This window comes from Aulonocara stuartgranti (genome assembly GCF_965226115.1).
Source record: "Aulonocara stuartgranti genome assembly, chromosome: 3".
Classification (NCBI taxonomy): domain Eukaryota; kingdom Metazoa; phylum Chordata; class Actinopteri; order Cichliformes; family Cichlidae; genus Aulonocara; species Aulonocara stuartgranti.
Genome location: NC_138941.1, coordinates 10,653,106 through 10,670,120, shown reverse-complemented (window position 1 = coordinate 10,670,120; position 17,015 = coordinate 10,653,106). Strand labels below are relative to the sequence as shown.

The 17,015-nt window shown below is 40.0% G+C and overlaps 3 protein-coding genes across 3 annotated transcripts in view; all 3 read right to left on the bottom strand.

Moving 5' to 3' along the window:
• LOC309702186 (protein NLRC3-like) overlaps positions 1–17,015 on the bottom strand; it is a 374,484-nt gene that overhangs the window by 336,731 nt on the left and 20,738 nt on the right. The window lies entirely within an intron of this gene.
• Positions 1–17,015, bottom strand: part of LOC309702174 (NACHT, LRR and PYD domains-containing protein 3-like) — a 126,514-nt gene that overhangs the window by 90,296 nt on the left and 19,203 nt on the right. The window lies entirely within an intron of this gene.
• The window catches only part of LOC309697249 (NLR family CARD domain-containing protein 3-like), a gene marked incomplete at its 5' end in the record, with an annotated part of 36,384 nt that overhangs the window by 7,578 nt on the left and 11,791 nt on the right, over positions 1–17,015 (bottom strand). Inside the window, 2 exons of the mRNA XM_082519006.1 lie at positions 3,349–3,522; positions 12,738–12,911. Of these exons, the coding sequence (XP_082375132.1) occupies positions 3,349–3,522; positions 12,738–12,911 (348 nt within the window). The remainder of the gene's footprint in view (positions 1–3,348; positions 3,523–12,737; positions 12,912–17,015) is intronic.

Genomic DNA, 17,015 nt, shown 5'->3' with positions numbered 1-17,015 from the left:
TGAGTGGAAAAGCAGACAAGCTTGGACAATCTTTGAGAGAATTGAGCCCTAGTTTCCCTCGGCTTTCCCGAATGTTCAAGCGGACCATGTGCCTTTTTGGTAGCACATACTTGTGCCAAAAGCTCTTCTCCACTTTGAACTTCAATAAGTCCAAGTACAGGTCCAGACTTACGGATGATCATCTTCAAGACATACTGAGGGTCGCAACTGCTTCCTCCCTCAGGCCAAATCTGGCTCGGCTATGCGAGAGGAAACGCTGCCAGGTCTCTAGCAGCAAGGAGTAGGCAAGAGAAGCCATGTTCAGAAGAACAGTTCATTTTCTACAGTGTTCCATTCATGTTCAGAAGAAGGTTATAGAACTGTTAATACAGACATTTCAATCTAAATACAGCAGATATAGAAGACTGAAAGAAAAACACAAGTTCACTGACTAAAAATATCTTATTATTATTTTATTTATGTATTACAGATTTATTTATTTTCTTATTAATTCTTAATTTGTTTATTCATTTTTCATATTTTGTGTTAAAAAATAAAAATAAAGAGATTTGAGAAGATTGGAATTTTTTAACCATGCCTTTCTTGTGGAAAACCTAATGCGGCCCAGCCTCACCCAGACTCTGCCTGCAGCGGCCCCCAGCTAAATTGAGTTTGAGACCCCTGTCCTACACCATAAATCAGTAAGAGAGGGTACGACCTCTCTCATGGCCCCAAGTGGTGTGTGCATGCCAGAGCACTCTGGAAGGCACACAGAGTCTTTACAGACTACTAAGGATCGAACCTCTATCATCATGCAATCGATTATACAACTCTAAGCATATATGAGTAAATATTTTTAAGCATATCCCATATGGAAAAGACTAAAAACTTATATGATGAAAGTCATACTCACGAAAGTGGCCACTTTCTCATTACTTTCATATATTGTTTTAGTAAGTATCGAAAACATACAAGTTTCATTATATAATTTTTCAAGGGATCTTATATCTGTTTTCACTCTTGTATGCTTTTCATACAAGTTTCACACAAGACAGATACAAACTTTATAAGATTTATATATCTTTTCCATATGGGAAATGACAATCAACAATATAAAGCTTACAGCTGGTTTTAATAACAACATTTATTTGTTTCTCAAATGAGAAAGAGCTATCGAGAAACACTCCTAAATCTTGAGTTCTTAACTTTTCCAGTGGGCCAAATTCAACATTATCTGCTAATGCTAAATAGGCTGCCGTTATTAACTAATGCTAATTGGATGTGAATTAGCATTATGCACTAATGCTAACACTTACTTTTTAACAATGTGAGTAGCTAATGCGAACACTATTTCCCTTAACTTTATAACAATGTGAACGGCTAATGCTAACACTCTTTTCCCTAGCAATACAACATCTGAGCTGCTAATGCTGAGTAGGTCGCCATTAGCACCTACGTCTAATTAAAGGCAAATACGCATTAGAACCTAATGCTCATATCGTTTTCCTTTGCTTTATAACAATGTGAGCAGCTACTGCTAAATAGCATTAGCTAATAACAGCAGTCTAATTTAATGTAAGTTAGCCTCATTTGCATTATAACGATGTGAGGAGTTAATGCTAAGTATGCTGCCATTAGCAGCTAATTCTAATTAGGGGTGAATAATTATTACCAGCTAATGCTAATATCATTTTCTCTTCCCTTTTAACAATGTGAGCAGCTAGTGCTGGGTAGGCTGGTGCTAGCAGCTAATACTAAAGCTAAAGCTAATTTGATGTGAATTAGCATTACATTAGTGAGGAGTTAATGCTAAGTAGACTTCCATTACAGGTAATGCTAATTTTAGGTATTTAGGAATTGGCAGCTAATGCTAATACCATATTTTCTTGCATTATAACAATGTGACCAGCTAATGCTAAGTAGGTTGCCGTTATTAGCTAATACTAATTTGAGGTGAATTAGCATTATCCGCTTATGCTAACAATGTTTTTTCTTACTTTTTAACAATATGAGTAGCTAATCTGAACATTTTTTTTTATTTAATTTTAACTTTTCCCCTGCGATGTGAAGAGGTAATGCTAAATAGCACGTCATTAGTGGCTAATTCTAATTTTAGATGAAAAAGCATTAAAAGCTAATGCTAATACCATATTTTCTTGATTTATATCAATATCAGTAGCTAATGCTAGGTATGTAGCCATCATTAGCTAATGCTAATTTAGGTGAATTAGCATCATCCGCTTATGCTAACAATGTGTTTTTTTACTTTTTAACAATACGCCATTAGTGGCCAATTCTAATGTTAGATGAGAAAGCATTAACAGCTAATGCTCATACTGTTTGCTTTGTAAGAATGACAGCAGCTAATGATACGAAGTCTACCGTTGTTAACTAATGTTAATTTGATGTGAATTAGCATTATCCGATAATGGTAACTCTTTTCCCCTGCATTACAACGACGTCAGGAGTTAATGCTAAGTAGGCTGCCATTAGGGGCTAACTCTAATTAGGGGTGAACAATTATTAGCAGCTAATGCTAATACCGTTTTCTCTTTCCTTATAACAACTTGAGCAGCTAATGCTAATTTGATGTGAATTAGCATTATATTAGTGAGCAGTTATTGCTAAGTAGGCTACCATTAGCAGCTAAAGCTAATTTGAGGTGAATAAGCATTAGTAGCTAACGCTAATACCCTTTTCTCTTGTGTTATAATGATGTGAAACGTTAATATTGTTCTCAAACAACAGAATGAGAATGAAATATTGATTCTAACAGGGCCCATAAACAGTATTAGCTTAGCAGCATTAGCTTATCAGAGTTTTCATCATGGTCACATAAATCCTTAGCAGAGCAAAGTGGCCTACTTAGCAATAGCTGCTCAAGTTGTAGAAAGCAAGGGAAAACAGTAATAGCATTAGCTGCTAAATGTGCACTTGAGAACAAATTTATTGTTAATTCAGCTGTGAATGTAGAGTTTGTCATTATTTAAGCTTCCATTTCCAAATGTTAGCTGCTCCTGTCTGCCTCTTTGTCACAAACACAGACTGAAATGATTCACAGCCTTGTTTCATCCTTCTGTCACTGTGGACATACAGCATGGGAAACATACACATGGCTGACACTTTATTAGGTACACTGGTATCTATCTCAGGTACACCTGTGACCTAAATGTTCCTGCAACCAGACTCCTTGGAGACCCCTACATAAATATCCATGAACTATCCAGCTAGACTAGTGTGTCTGTCCCTGAAAATATTCCTGCATGTGTGATTGTTCATGTCTCATCTGCAGGAAACAAACAGGAAGTGAGTGAAGGACACAGGAAATGTTTCCAGCTCTTCCTCCTCTATCAGACATTCTCTCCATACCTGAGAGTGTCCAGTCTCCAGCCTGGATCCTTCAGTCCAGCCGACAGCAGCTTCATTCCTGAGGGACCTGGATGATTGTAGCTCAGGTCCAGCTGTCTCAGATGGGAGGGGTTGGAGCTCAGAGCTGAGGCCAGAGAAGTACAGCCTTCCTCTGTGATCAGACAGCCTGACAGACTGCAGACACACAAAACAACAATCAATCTGTCAACAATCGTTTTCTCTTTGTCACAATAACATCTATCCATCCATACATCCATTCAATGTAACTTTATTTATAAGTGACAATACCCAACAGACAACAACAGTCATCTGAAGCTGTTTAACAGTGTAAGGTAACCGCCTCCACTGTGAGCAGCACTTGGTGATGGTGGGAAGAAGAACTCCCTTTGACACAAAGATCCTCTCAGTGAAAACAGGCTCCAGGAGGACCATCTACCATGACTGGTTGCAGGGTGAGGGGAAAGAGAAGAACATGAACATCAAGAATGCAGCGAGTGGTAAAATAATAATAATAATAATGGATTGGATTTATATAGCGCTTTTCAAGGCACCCAAAGCGCTTTACAATGCCACTATTCAGTCACTCTCACATTCATACACTGGTGGAGGCAGCTACGGTTGTAGCCACAGCTGCCCTGGGGCAGACTGACAGAAGCGAGGCTGCCATATCGCGCCATCGGCCCCTCTGGCCAACACCAGTAGGCAAGTAGGGTAAAGCCCAAGGACACAACGACCAGGACAGAGAGCCCAGGGATCGAACCGGTGACCTTCCGGTTACAGATGCGATTCCCAACCCCCTGAGCCACGGTCGCCCTAAATAAAAATTTGACCTCAGTGTGCTCAGTGTTCCTGTCTATTCCTAACATATTCCTAACACGATAGCTGCACTTTAGAGCTCTAAAACTGGAACTGACACATAAAAATACTGAGAACACAGACTAGCAGCCACTGCATGGCCTCGAGTACGTATGTGGTGCGTTCAAAGAGCATCAGCATAGACATGGTGGGTTCAACAATATAGGACATAACAATTTCTATGGCGAAAATACTATCAATGAATGAGCCATAACATTTTAGCCATGTAAACATGTTATCAGTGGGCTTTCCAACAACTTGCATTGATCATTAAAGGATAAAATACGTGAGTCGAGGTCACTACGAGCCATGCGAGGGTCAAACATGGCAGAGAACCTTCCAGCAGCATCTTGGTTTATAATCCGCCTTTGGATCATCAGTTTAGGAGATGAAGGATCCAAGTAAAATAACAAGTTAAAAAATATGCAGCTATGGTCACTCACATGGACATCCTCCACACATACATCATGTATATTTAAACCCAGGGAGAAAACAAGATCCAGTGTGTGACCCTTTGTATGTGTGGGGCCAGAAACATGCTGCCTAAAGTTAAAAGACTCAGTGACAGTGATGAGCTCAGCAGCAGTGTTACAGGATGCTTCATCAATATGACGGCTCAAATCTCCCAACCTTCTCCAATGAAATGATGGATGTCAGAAGGTCATTAAATTCAGTTAGAAAGACCCCATCAGGTAGAATAAAATACAATAACTGGTTTTTAGAGAACTGACCATCATCTGTGACTCAAATGCAGAAAAGGAGTCCGAGGTCATCAGACTGCATGTGAATCTGTCCTGGTAAACAACAGCGAGTCCTCCACCACGTCCTAAAAGACGCGGAGTTCAGATGACGGAGCAGCCAGCCGGGCAGATTTCATTCAAGTGGACATAATCAATGTTCCCTCTAAGCTGCGCACGGGCGCAATCCGCTGACACGCTCTCTGCACACAGAGTATCTGCATTGTGCACAAAAAGATATCTAACAGGCTGTGAGGCTCCTGAACTCTCTGCCCCCCTCTCACGGACAATAACCATATCCAACTTCTTAATAGCAATGAACTGGTCTGCATTGGTGCATCATATCTTTATTCTCTTCCCCCTCCTGCCCCCCCCTCCTTCTTAAATAGATAACTATCATATCTGATATCATATCTCACAGTACAATAATATTGAATGGGTTGCATTGTTGTACTTTGTCATGTTTCTCAGGTCTTTGTCTGATTTTCTACGAACATTACTTGTCATGTTCTCATGTTGTTGCTAAGGATTGTCTTATTGCATTGGAGTCACACTGGGTTAAATATGTACACTTGGGTTTTAAGGGGTATTTATTATTTTCTTCTTTTTTTTGGGTTGTATGGAAGCCCCAAACGCAATTTCATTGTTCTTGACAATGACAATAAATAAATAAATACTAAATACTAAATACTAACCTGAATTGAAATTAAAATAAATACGTTAACAATTCTGCTTTGCAGTGTTAGTCAGTGACTGGCTGCTCCAGTATTTAGAACGATGCCGCCTTATCCCATAGTCCAGCCAATGATTCACATTCGTATATACGCAGCTAATCAACGTCGCTGACGGGCTATGACAGCGTCCTCATGTGCCGACACCGGTGTTTTGGTTGATGTAGAGTGAAGCCACGTTAATGACAACGTGATCCAGTGATCCAAGGGACCGCTCAGGGAGTTTGTGTGTTCGCTCAGACACATGAAACATTAGAGGGAACATTGGACATAATTCTTATTTTGCTGCCACGTCTCAGTCAGACACATGAAATCTAGAGACTCTTTAATAAAGAGATCGCTTAGAATAAATGATTTGTTTGTTATGGAGCGAACGTTAAGCGGGGCCAACCGAGTTGATGACGGTCGATCTGCAAAATCAACAGCTGACTGCAGCGGCACTTGAAATAAAGACAATGCAGACCTGTGGACCTGCTGGGCAGGGCAGCGACTCCAGAGCTGGGGGAAGCAATGATCGATGAGCAGACATAGCTGTTATCAATAAAAACAGTGAACGTTTGACGGACACACCGTGAGAAAAACTGCTTCTGAGCCACAGAGCCCAGGTCCCAGTCACCGGCGTAACATATTAACTAAATGTCAGGAGAGGAAGTGGACGCAGGCACCAGGATTCTCCCCACAGCCAAGAAGCTAGCCTCTGGTAGCTTCTCAGTTTCACCTGGACGTCGGCCCTCGTTCCCCTTTTCCATCTCTTGAGGGTGAAAGTCCTGCGGGTTGTGAAGAGTAGCACACCAGGGGAGGAAGAGTTTTTCTGTTCAGCTGTTACAGTAGCTCTCCACTGAATCTTTGATGTTAAACCCTTTAAGACCTACCATAGAACCAAGTCTGCCAGAGCTTATCTTTAGATTTTTACATGCTGTAGTGCAGACCTTCCCAAACTGTGGTGCCCGCCCCCTAGGGGGGGCGCAGAGCCATGGCAGGGGGGGCGCGGTATGAAAAGGGAGGGGAACAAAACGCTTGAACACTGCTAGCACGGCGCCCACAGAAACGCAAAGCAGGAGATGAAGCATCGCTGAATATGTTTCCAAACCAACTTCATTCTAAGCCAAAGACTAGAAAATATGGTGAAGCAAATCTGCCCTTTGGCTTCACCTGCACAGGTGCTGAGGTAGGTCCCTGCGTCGGGAGCAGCGCTGGGCTCTTCCAATCATGGACAAACAGGATCCCACATTCTTAATTTTTAGTTCACAAACACTTGTTGTAGTGACTAACTACTCCTGACATTTTGGAGATGTTTGCTCTTTATAGAGTAAAGTTACAGCGGGATACAAATAACATCAGGCTGATCCTGCCACGATTTGTTCCCTCGATTCAAATCACAGACAAACAGGATCCCACAGCTGTTTATGTTTTTGAACCCATTTTGCACAGAGAGGCATTTTTTGAAAATGTATTGACAGCAATGTTGATTAGTATTACAGAAGAAGAAAAAACAACTACCCGTGACGCCTTTGTAAATGGAGGGACAGTAACTGCGTGTGAAACCTGCAGATACTCAGAGTAACAGTATTTTGTCTCTGTCTGCCATTCTGCAATTCATCTCACATAAACAATAACGTGACGTGAAAAAAGGCGCAACCTTTGACGTTGCCAGATGAACTCTGTATTCCTCGTCCGCAAAAAAGGAGTTTTAAAAAAATCTCAGTTTTTGGTGATTTGAAACGCTGTTTGGATGAAACAGCTGCGTTTTCAAAAATAGCAGTGTAGGTGCGGACGTAGCGTAAAAGATTTAGTAGTTTATTTTCTTACTACCTGTAATTTATTGCAGATTACTTGTATTTGCTTAATTGTTTACTAAATGTTAGAGGTGTGAAATAAACCGCAATGGAGCAAAATATGGGCGTGTGTGGTTGGAGGATGTGTTAGTGCGTGTGCGTGCTGTTCATGCGCCGGGGGGGAGGCGAACGTTTTTCGTGTAAAACAAAGGGGGGCCCAGCAAAAAAAGTTTGGGAACCACTGCTGTAGTGCCATTTTGGGGAGCAGTTCAAGTTGCTATACATCAATACAACCGTTATAGCCCAAATTTTAATAATATGTATGCATTCAGTCCATAGTAACTACATATACATATATACATATACAGCAAAAAGTGCAATAAACTAGAACAAATTGAAAATTGTTTTGTTTTGTATTTTTACATATATTTGTAGTTAGAGAAATTTAAGAGGTTTATCCCTCAAAACGGAAGAACTAAAAAAGTTGCACAAAATAGTTTCCAACCACAGGAAATGTAATTTGAGTGTATCCATAGTTGTATTTTTGAGATACACCAAATTGTATATACTGCATGAAAAACTAAAATAAATACTACCATGTGAATTTGCAAGAAAAACTTCAGTGCATCAAAATAAACTATTTCCAACTGTGTAATTTGAGTTCTAAGCCTCCCAGAAACTATACTGAAAGGGTAAACTCAAACATGACTTTTAAAAACACCAGTGTAGGCTTCAAGGTAAAAAAAACAAACAAACAAACAACTAGAATTTTCGCAAAAACGACGTCACTTCAGGTTTCGGGCAGGTAATGGCGGACATACGATAGTTTGGGCTGACATCTATTCCAACGTAGGAAGTGCTATGAACATCTGATCGGATTGGCAAAGCGTGTTTCTGGAATATTACTTTTTTGTTGCTGCAAGTGCTTTTCATGCAACTTTTGCAAAGCTATGTGTGGAAGGAAACGGTGACCTAGGATAAGCTGGATACATAAGATGTAAGTACAACTCCGGTTTCACATGCAAAAATAAAAATTATTGCACTAGCTTGTGTGGTTGCCGATCTACAGGCATTTAAAAATAGTTACGCAAAACTGAGCGTTCCCACTCTGACCGGCCTTAAAGGGTTAACAGTATCTCCCAATCATAATTTAAAGCAGCAGAAATTAAGTCAGAACTCAAAAGAGCAAAAATGACATTACAAAAAATGATTGACGACAGTGAAAAACTACATTGTTGCCTCCAGCAAGCTGCAGCGGCGGCAAAGCCAAACACAGGCACCATCTTGTTTGACAGAAGAACGTAGCACACAGCAGCTACAAGCATAGAGTGCACCACTATTGTTCAAATGGAAGAAATAGAAAACACTCAATAAATCCTTCCACAGCTGAAACTAATGTAGACAATGTCAGGGGAGGAAGTCAAACTGAACTTATGACACCAAGCACGATAACTACCAAAATAATGCAGGAAAAGTAAACTAAGAAACCCTAAAGCAACTAAACAGAGCAGCTAGCAATAAACAAGAAGTGTAAACTATAAAAACATAGAAGCTAAATGCTAACATGGCTAACACTAGCATCACTGTATGTAGCCCGACTCTTCTCACAGCAACATACAACTGTCATGTCTAGACATCTCACTGATTGGCTCATGTTAGCTTGTGAAAATATAAAGTCCCAGCAGTACTAGCTGTTTTATATACTGTTTAAAATAAGCGAAATGTGCTTATAATGTGTAAATAAAGGCTGAAGCAGCTAGCACTGTTAGCATCAGCACCAAGCCCTGTTACATTTGTACACTGTTAGAGCAATGGCTCCAATCTACAGCCTTTAAAATAATGATTAAAATGCTGTGATTGCAGCCATTCCCCAACTCTCTGTGAATGGTTCTCATGGCTATTGATCAGTGGGCTTTGATCAGTGGGCTTTGATCAGTGGGCTTTGATCAGTGGGCTTTGATCAATGGTCATGAGAATTTGCATAATTATGATTAAGGAACTGACCTCCCAGCCCATTGTTCCTTCAGTGGGCTGGTTTCAGTCATTATGCAAATGTACTGTTTATAAGATTGAAACCTGCAGTCAGCCGAGATTGAAGAAGTCACCTGGATGATGATGAAACATTTCTCCCACAAAACGCTACGTCCAGATGAACAGAATCAACTTTTGGAGATTTACTTACCTGGATGATTATTGGTTATTGGTAACTTTATTGTCCCTAATGGGAAATTGATTTGCAGTATGTCCGTACAAACAAACAAACAGGCAACCAACACATCACATACACACTCCAAAATAATATAATATAATATAAGCCTGAGAAAACAACCTAGATTTTTCATCAAAAAAGTACAATGTGCAATGGCAACAACACTTATGGTTCAGTGTTATTAACTATGATAATAGCAGTAGGTACAAAAGACAATCTATGTCTCTTTGTCTTCACTGCAGGCACTTTATAACGACGACCTGATGGAAGCAGTTGAAAATCATTAAAGAGAGGATGATCTGAACACAACATGACAGAGGTCGCCTTCCTCAGCACCTGCCTGTTATAAAAGTCCACAAGCTGGACCTGAGACCTCCCTGAAATCTTACCAGCCACTTTAACCAGGTTGTTAAGTCTGGTCTTATTATTCAGAGACATATTACCGTACCAAGCAATGATACAGAAAGTTAAAACAGATTCAATAAAACTTTTATAAAAAACGAGTCATCATTGCAGATGAAACATTGAAACCTCTCAACCTCCTTAAAAAGTCTTTGTTGAACCTTTTTCACTGTAGCAGCAAGATGTGACTCAAAGCACAGAGCTTTATCAAGAACAACCCCCAAATACTTATAACTGTCCACCAGTTCAATGGCTGCACCATTTACCACTGTTAGCGCAGGATGAGGGGATGTCTCCCTGAAGTCAATAACCATGTCCTTGGTTTTCAAGGTGCTGATCATTAAGAAGGACTGATCACACCACGAAACAAACTCATCCACAACAGGCCCATGGGAATCCTCTTCACCATGAAGGAGGCTTACAATGACTGTGTCATCTGCGTATTTAATGAAATGCCTGTTGGCCTGTGTACTGCGACAGTCATTAGTGTACAAAATATACAGTAGAGGAGAGAGACAACCTTGCGGTGAGCCAGTGGAAGAGTTCAGCTGTTTGGAAAAACAGCCGTTCACTCTCACACACTGAGATCTGTCAGTTAAAAAGTTTAAAACCCAACCAATGAGATTAAGATCAAGTGTAAACTGGTTAAGAAGTTTATCAGCTAAAAGATGTGGCTGGATAGTATTAAAAGCTGAAGAAAAATCAATAAATAAGAGCTGAGCATGAGCTTTGGCGCCATCAAGATGGCGATAAAGGAAGTTCAACAGAGTGACCACTGCATCATCAACACGTCTACGAGGCCTGTATGCAAATTGTAGAGGGTCTATAAGCTTCTCTACTTGCTAACTGAGAGTCTGAACTAAAACCAGGAAGACTTATCTTATTACAGTCACTGTAACAGTGACCAGTCATGTGTTTCATGCCTGCCCAGGCCACCCTTAAGTTATTGCTACCCATCTCCGCCTCTACCTTATCCTTGTATTTTACTTTGGCTTTTTTAATTTCTGATCTGATCTCCTTCCTAATTTCTCTAACTTTCAAGATATTCCCTTCAATAAAAGCTTTTTTCCTTTCATGAATCAGCCTCATAAGACCTTTTGAAGACCATGGTTTGTTATTAGGAAAAAAATGGAGATGGTGTCAGTCGCATTCTTAGGATTCGCTTTAGGGTGGATGTAAACAATGGTGACGTTGATCTGTGGGAATTCCCTCGGCAGATAAAACGGCCTCAAAGACACAGAGAGGAGCTCAATGTCAGGCAGACACACTTGTCTACGAACGGTCACATTTTTACACCATTTCTGATTTATATACAAACACACTCCTCCTTGAGATTTCTGGGTAGCTCCGGGGTCTCGATCCAAACGTATGGGAAACCCGAAGCCATTTAGTTCCAGAGAACAATCAGGGTCAGAGTCCTTGAGCCAAGTCTCTGTGAATGCCATTAGACATGTATCCCTGTAGCCACGCAAGTGTGCGACATTCAAATGCAGTTCATCCAATTTACTCCTCAGAGACTGCACATTAGCCAGGATTATTGATGGTAAAGGAATGACTCCAAACAACCGTCAGGATTGCCAATAAAATCATGCGAAATAAAAAACCCATCTTCGTTAAAAGAAGTTCCACAAAGCACAAGCCGATGCTATAGAATTTCCTCAGGCAAAAAAAAATATATATATAAAGGAATAAAAGAATGAAATAAAATAAGTTAAAACACTGACACTGACAGAGAGAGACAACCTGCTGGTCGCCACAAGAGCAGCGCCCCTCTTTCTAGTCTAGTCTAGACTGAGAATGCATCAAGACCACTCACTCACCCTTCCCTCCTGCCTCTCAGCTGCTGAAACTCACAGTTTGTTACCACGGAAGAGTCACTCCTTCATCTGAAATGAAGCCTGATAGTCTGACTGATGCAATATAACATTCAGTCTACACTTTGTTTTTGTGCAAAGATGATAAAGAGGAAATACTAATAACATAAACAAAAATAAATGTCCAATTTAGAAATCTTATTCTTTTTTGCTCTATAAAATAGTTGTTTTTATTTTTCAGTCACTCATCGTAGCAGTAGGATTTACATGAAAATAAAAACAAATTAAGTTTGAGAGAAAAAGTACATTTTTGGCACTCTCTGGGCAACTGACTCAGAGACTCAAATGACTTAAAAAACCCGATTCATTTTGGTGAGTGACTCATTTAAACTCGATTCGGTAAAAAGAATCAAATTTACCATCACTAATACAAATCCCTTTGGAGAAAACAGCTTTAAAATATGTATTGTTAAATTCCAGATGTTTCTTTGCAAGGAAAACTCAGACACTGAAACAATACCACCAGTAACCTCCTACATATGGAAATGTGGTGTCATTAAAGACATAATAATTTCATTAATACCCAATATCCAGCAAAATATGTAATTTGAACATTTTGTTCCTAACGAAATCAAATGTATATATTGTAGAAGATTAGCCAAATTTATGTAAAATGGCCAGTACATGAATTAAAAAAATAAATAAATAAACAAAATCGTATGACTGTGACAAATTTTACACAGTAATTCAGTCTAATAATCCACTCAAATATAAATATAAGTTTAGCTAAAAGCTCTATAGATAAGTCAATCAATAATATAATTCACATTTTAAATGATCATATGTGTTAACGTTTGAATCCTGACCTGAGAGTTTCCACTGCACACTGTGAACTCTTTAGTCCAGCAGACAGAAGCTTCACTCCTGAATCCTGCAGGTCAGAGTTACTCAGGTCCAGCTCTCTCAGACTGGAGGACTGGGAGCTGAGGACTGAGCACAGAGCTTCACAGCTTCTCTCTGACAGGTTACAGCCACCCAGTCTGAAAAACAAAAGATAATCTATAATACTTATGTAAAGTTTGTTATTATATTACATGCCATCTTTTTATTTTTGATGAAACCTTAACATACTAAGATACAACATCATATGGATGAACTTGAATAAAATGTTTTTTTTTTAATTATATCTTTATTTGGATTGGACAAGAAAAAACCATCTGCATAGCAGTATATGAATAACATGGGAACAAAGTCCTTCCAGGTTTTAGATTAAGTCCAGGAGAGCAAATGATAAACAAAGTGATCAGCGGGTGCATATTAACCTCCACTAGCTATTACTAGGACAGTTGCTCGCATGCTCTCCCAAAGGAGATATATAGAACACATTACATGGAACTATAAACACAAACTGGGAGGGGTGCCCATGCTGCAATCATTGTGAAGAAATAAGTAAATAAACAAGCAATAGTAATAGAAGTAAATGTAAAAAACAAACAAACAAAAAACAACCAAGTAATAGTGAGATCAAGTGAAGTCAGCCCTCGTGGGGGTGATGAATTGGATCCAATTGTTCCAAATTTGGTAGAATTTGGCTTTTTGATTTCTTAACAGATATGTAAGTTTTTCCATCCTAAATATCTCTAAAATGATCCCAAACCAGTCGTCTAGGGTAGGCTGGGCTGGGCTTAACCATCTTCTAGTAATTGTTTTTTTACTTGCCACCAAGAGTAATTGCACCAACTTAATCTCACTCCTACATTCCAGAAAGGGGACCAAACCCATGTATAAAACCTTAAAATCTAAAGGTATTTGAACGTTAAAGACTGCACTTAAGGAGACCTGAACGTTTTTTAACTTGGGACAGTCCCAAAAGACATGAAAATGGTTAGCAACAGTCGAGCCGCATTGTCTCCAGCATTGCATATAAGCCCCTTTGTACCTCTCCTGATATGGAGTCTTGAAGTACCTAATAATATTCTTCCAGCCATGTTCCTTCCAGCTCATAGAACTGGACGTGGACCACTGGCAGTACAAAACATTTTCCCACTCCCCCACAGAAATAGCAATCCCTGATTCCCTTTCCCATTTATCCTTAGTGTATAAAGTATTATCCTTGCTGGCACTAGAGAGGGCTTTGTATAGTTTAGAAATAGATTTAGTAGGGGTCATGGTTGTGGCATTTTTCAGGATGAGGAAAAAATGCGACTCAGCATCATTGAAGTCGGACAGTTTGCATTCATGATCAATATATGATCTCAGCTGTAAGTTTCTATGAAAGTTGTATTTTGTCAGGTTGTGATCGTCCCGTAAGGCCTCAAATCTGAGCACAATATTTCTATGAGTAAGAGAGAGGAATGTCGTAAGGCCATAGGATATCCATGCTTCAAAGTTAGAGTCGTGTCTGTTTGGAATAAAATCCGAGTCGAAAGCAACCCACCTGAAGATTTTTAGCATTTTGTGTATCCCACAGATGTTGATTACCTTCTGCCAAACTTGGAGGGTGTGGGTTAACCAGGGGTTCCCCAGCTTTTCCAGCCGGCACATTAGACCCTTATCTGCCATTACAGCTTGTAGGGGGAATCGGTCCAACAGGCTGGACTCCAGTTCCTTCCACCTAGCCGTGTATGTTTTGTTACACCAATATAAGAGGGGGGTTATTTGAGCGACATAATAGTAATTCCTGAGGCAGGGGAGACCCAGTCCTCCCTTTTCCTTGGGGAGCTGGAGGGTAGCATATTTAATCCTTGGCTTTCGGCCCTGCCAGATAAATCTGGAGATCCATTTGTCCCACTCAATAAATTGGTAATCGCTCACTTCTATTGGCAAGTTTCTAAAAAGATAAAGCAGTCTGGGGAGCGTGTCCATCTTGATTGCGGTTACCCGGGAGCTGAGACGCATAAAGGGGACCAGATTCCATCTGTGCAAATCAGCTTTTATACTTGCAGATATTGGCTCGTAGTTTGCCTGAAAGAGCAGCGAGAGGTCCGCAGTCAAATATATTCCCAGGTACTTAATTTTCTCATTATCCCGATTTACTGTAAATTTGAGTAGAGATGTGTAATATTCTCCTAATGTTGTCAGTTGTTTGTCTATAGTGAATGAAACCAGTCTGATCTAAATCGATGAGGTCAGGTAAAAACTTCTCCAGTCTACGAGCAAGAATAGAAGTAAATAGTTTGTCATCCAAGTTAAGGACACTGATTGGTCGATAGTTTCCACATTCTCGTTTATCTTTCCCCTCTTTTGGGATAATTGAAATAGTTGCCTCCCTCCAGGAGGGTGGGATTTCTCCCTCCTGTAGGATGTAGTTAAATGACTTCAGCAATGTGGGGACTAGATCTGCCCTCAGGGTGCGATACCACTGAGAACTGAACCCGTCCGGCCCAACTGCCTTACCTGGTTTTAATCTGGAAAAAGCATTAATTTCTTCCACTAAAATGGGATGTGTTAGAAGCTCATTTTTGAGAGACGGGAGTGAAGGTAATTCTAGAGAGCTAAGAAAGGCATCAGTACAATTCTCCTCCGTAGCATTGGGCTGTGAGTACAGCTCCCTAAAGAAGGTCTCAAAACATTTCTGAATGTCTTCTAATTTTGATTCCAGAATATTAGTCTTGGGGTCCTTGATTTGGTATATCGTACTTTCCTCTAGTTGTTTGCGTTATTTATGTGCCAGATATTTTGCAGATTTCCCTCCTGTCTCATAGTATTTTTGCCTCAAAAAAATTAAGTTATTTTGGGCCTCCTGGGTGTAAATATCATTAATTTCATCCTGTATTTTCCTGATATCCTGCTTCAGAGTAGGATTTGCGGTGTTTATGTCTTCCTGTTCTTTCAACTTTAAATTTGCCTGTAGTTCTGCTAATTTTTGCCCTTTGATTCTCTTTAAGTGGGAGGCGATAGAAATTAATGTACCTCTCATTACCGCTTTGAGCGTATCCCAAAGAATAGCTGGAGATACCTCTCCTGTGTCATTAACATCTAGAAATTCTTTAATGTCTACCTTTAATTTGGAAACTATGGCAGGATCATTAAGGTGCGAGTTAAATTTCCACAGTGTGGTACGTTTTTTCCTAGCCACCTACAAAGATAGAGAGATAGGACTGTGGTCAGATAGATCTCTTGTTAATATGTCACAGTCTTTGACCCTAAACCTATCAACTTTAAACATAAAAAAGTAGTCCAGCCTTGCATACACTTTAAAGGAACCAGAGTAATGAGTGAAATTTCTGGTAGATGCGTAGCGGTCCCTCCATACATCTATTATCCCCATCTCTACCATATAGGAATTGACTTTTCTAGTAAGTGCTGTTACCTGGTTGGTTGGGGAGGAGGAGTCTAGTTTAGGGTCAAGTCTAAAGTTAAAACCCCCCCACAGACAACTATCCCCTGAGAATCCACCAATAAATCAAACCTATTCCTATAGAATAGCCAATCGCTCCCGGGGGGAGCATAAACATTTAGAATTGTGATTTCAGACCCCTCTATCCATTCTGTTATTCTAACCAATCTGCCTTCCTCGTCACAGAGTTCTTAGATATGTTCATAGTTAAGTGTACCAGAGATAAGTGTAGCCACACCCCTCTTGTGTTTGGACTTAACGGAAGAGGAGAATACATATTTAAAACCCTTTCTTTTCAATCTCAAGTGATCTACTTGGTTCATGTGTGTCTCCTGAAGTAATGCAATCTGGGCCTTCTCCTTCCTTAGTTTGGACAGTATCTTATTCATCTTAATCACGTTCAGAACCCCGTTAACATTAAAAGAGATTACTTTCACTGACTCACTTCCCATAAAGATATATTAAGTTACCACAGCGCATAAACTCAATAGCAGCAGGCAACCCCCTCTTAAAACAGTAACAAGTGAAAAAAGTTAGGAATGAACTGAAAACATTTGAACATAACTGGAGCTTGAAAGCTCCTAAGCTGGCTTCTGACAGTGGAGCACTTCCACTGACACCCTCACAACTTGAAGGGAAACCCCTTATTACCCCCTGAGTTAGGGGGCTTTCCACTGCGACGTCACTCACAGCACGAGAAGCCCCACCCATTTTAGCTCGACAGTAACCATATTTCACCATGTTGTCCATAGCTAATACATAACATTAAATTCGTTCTCTTCACGTCTGTATACTTGCAGCTTCT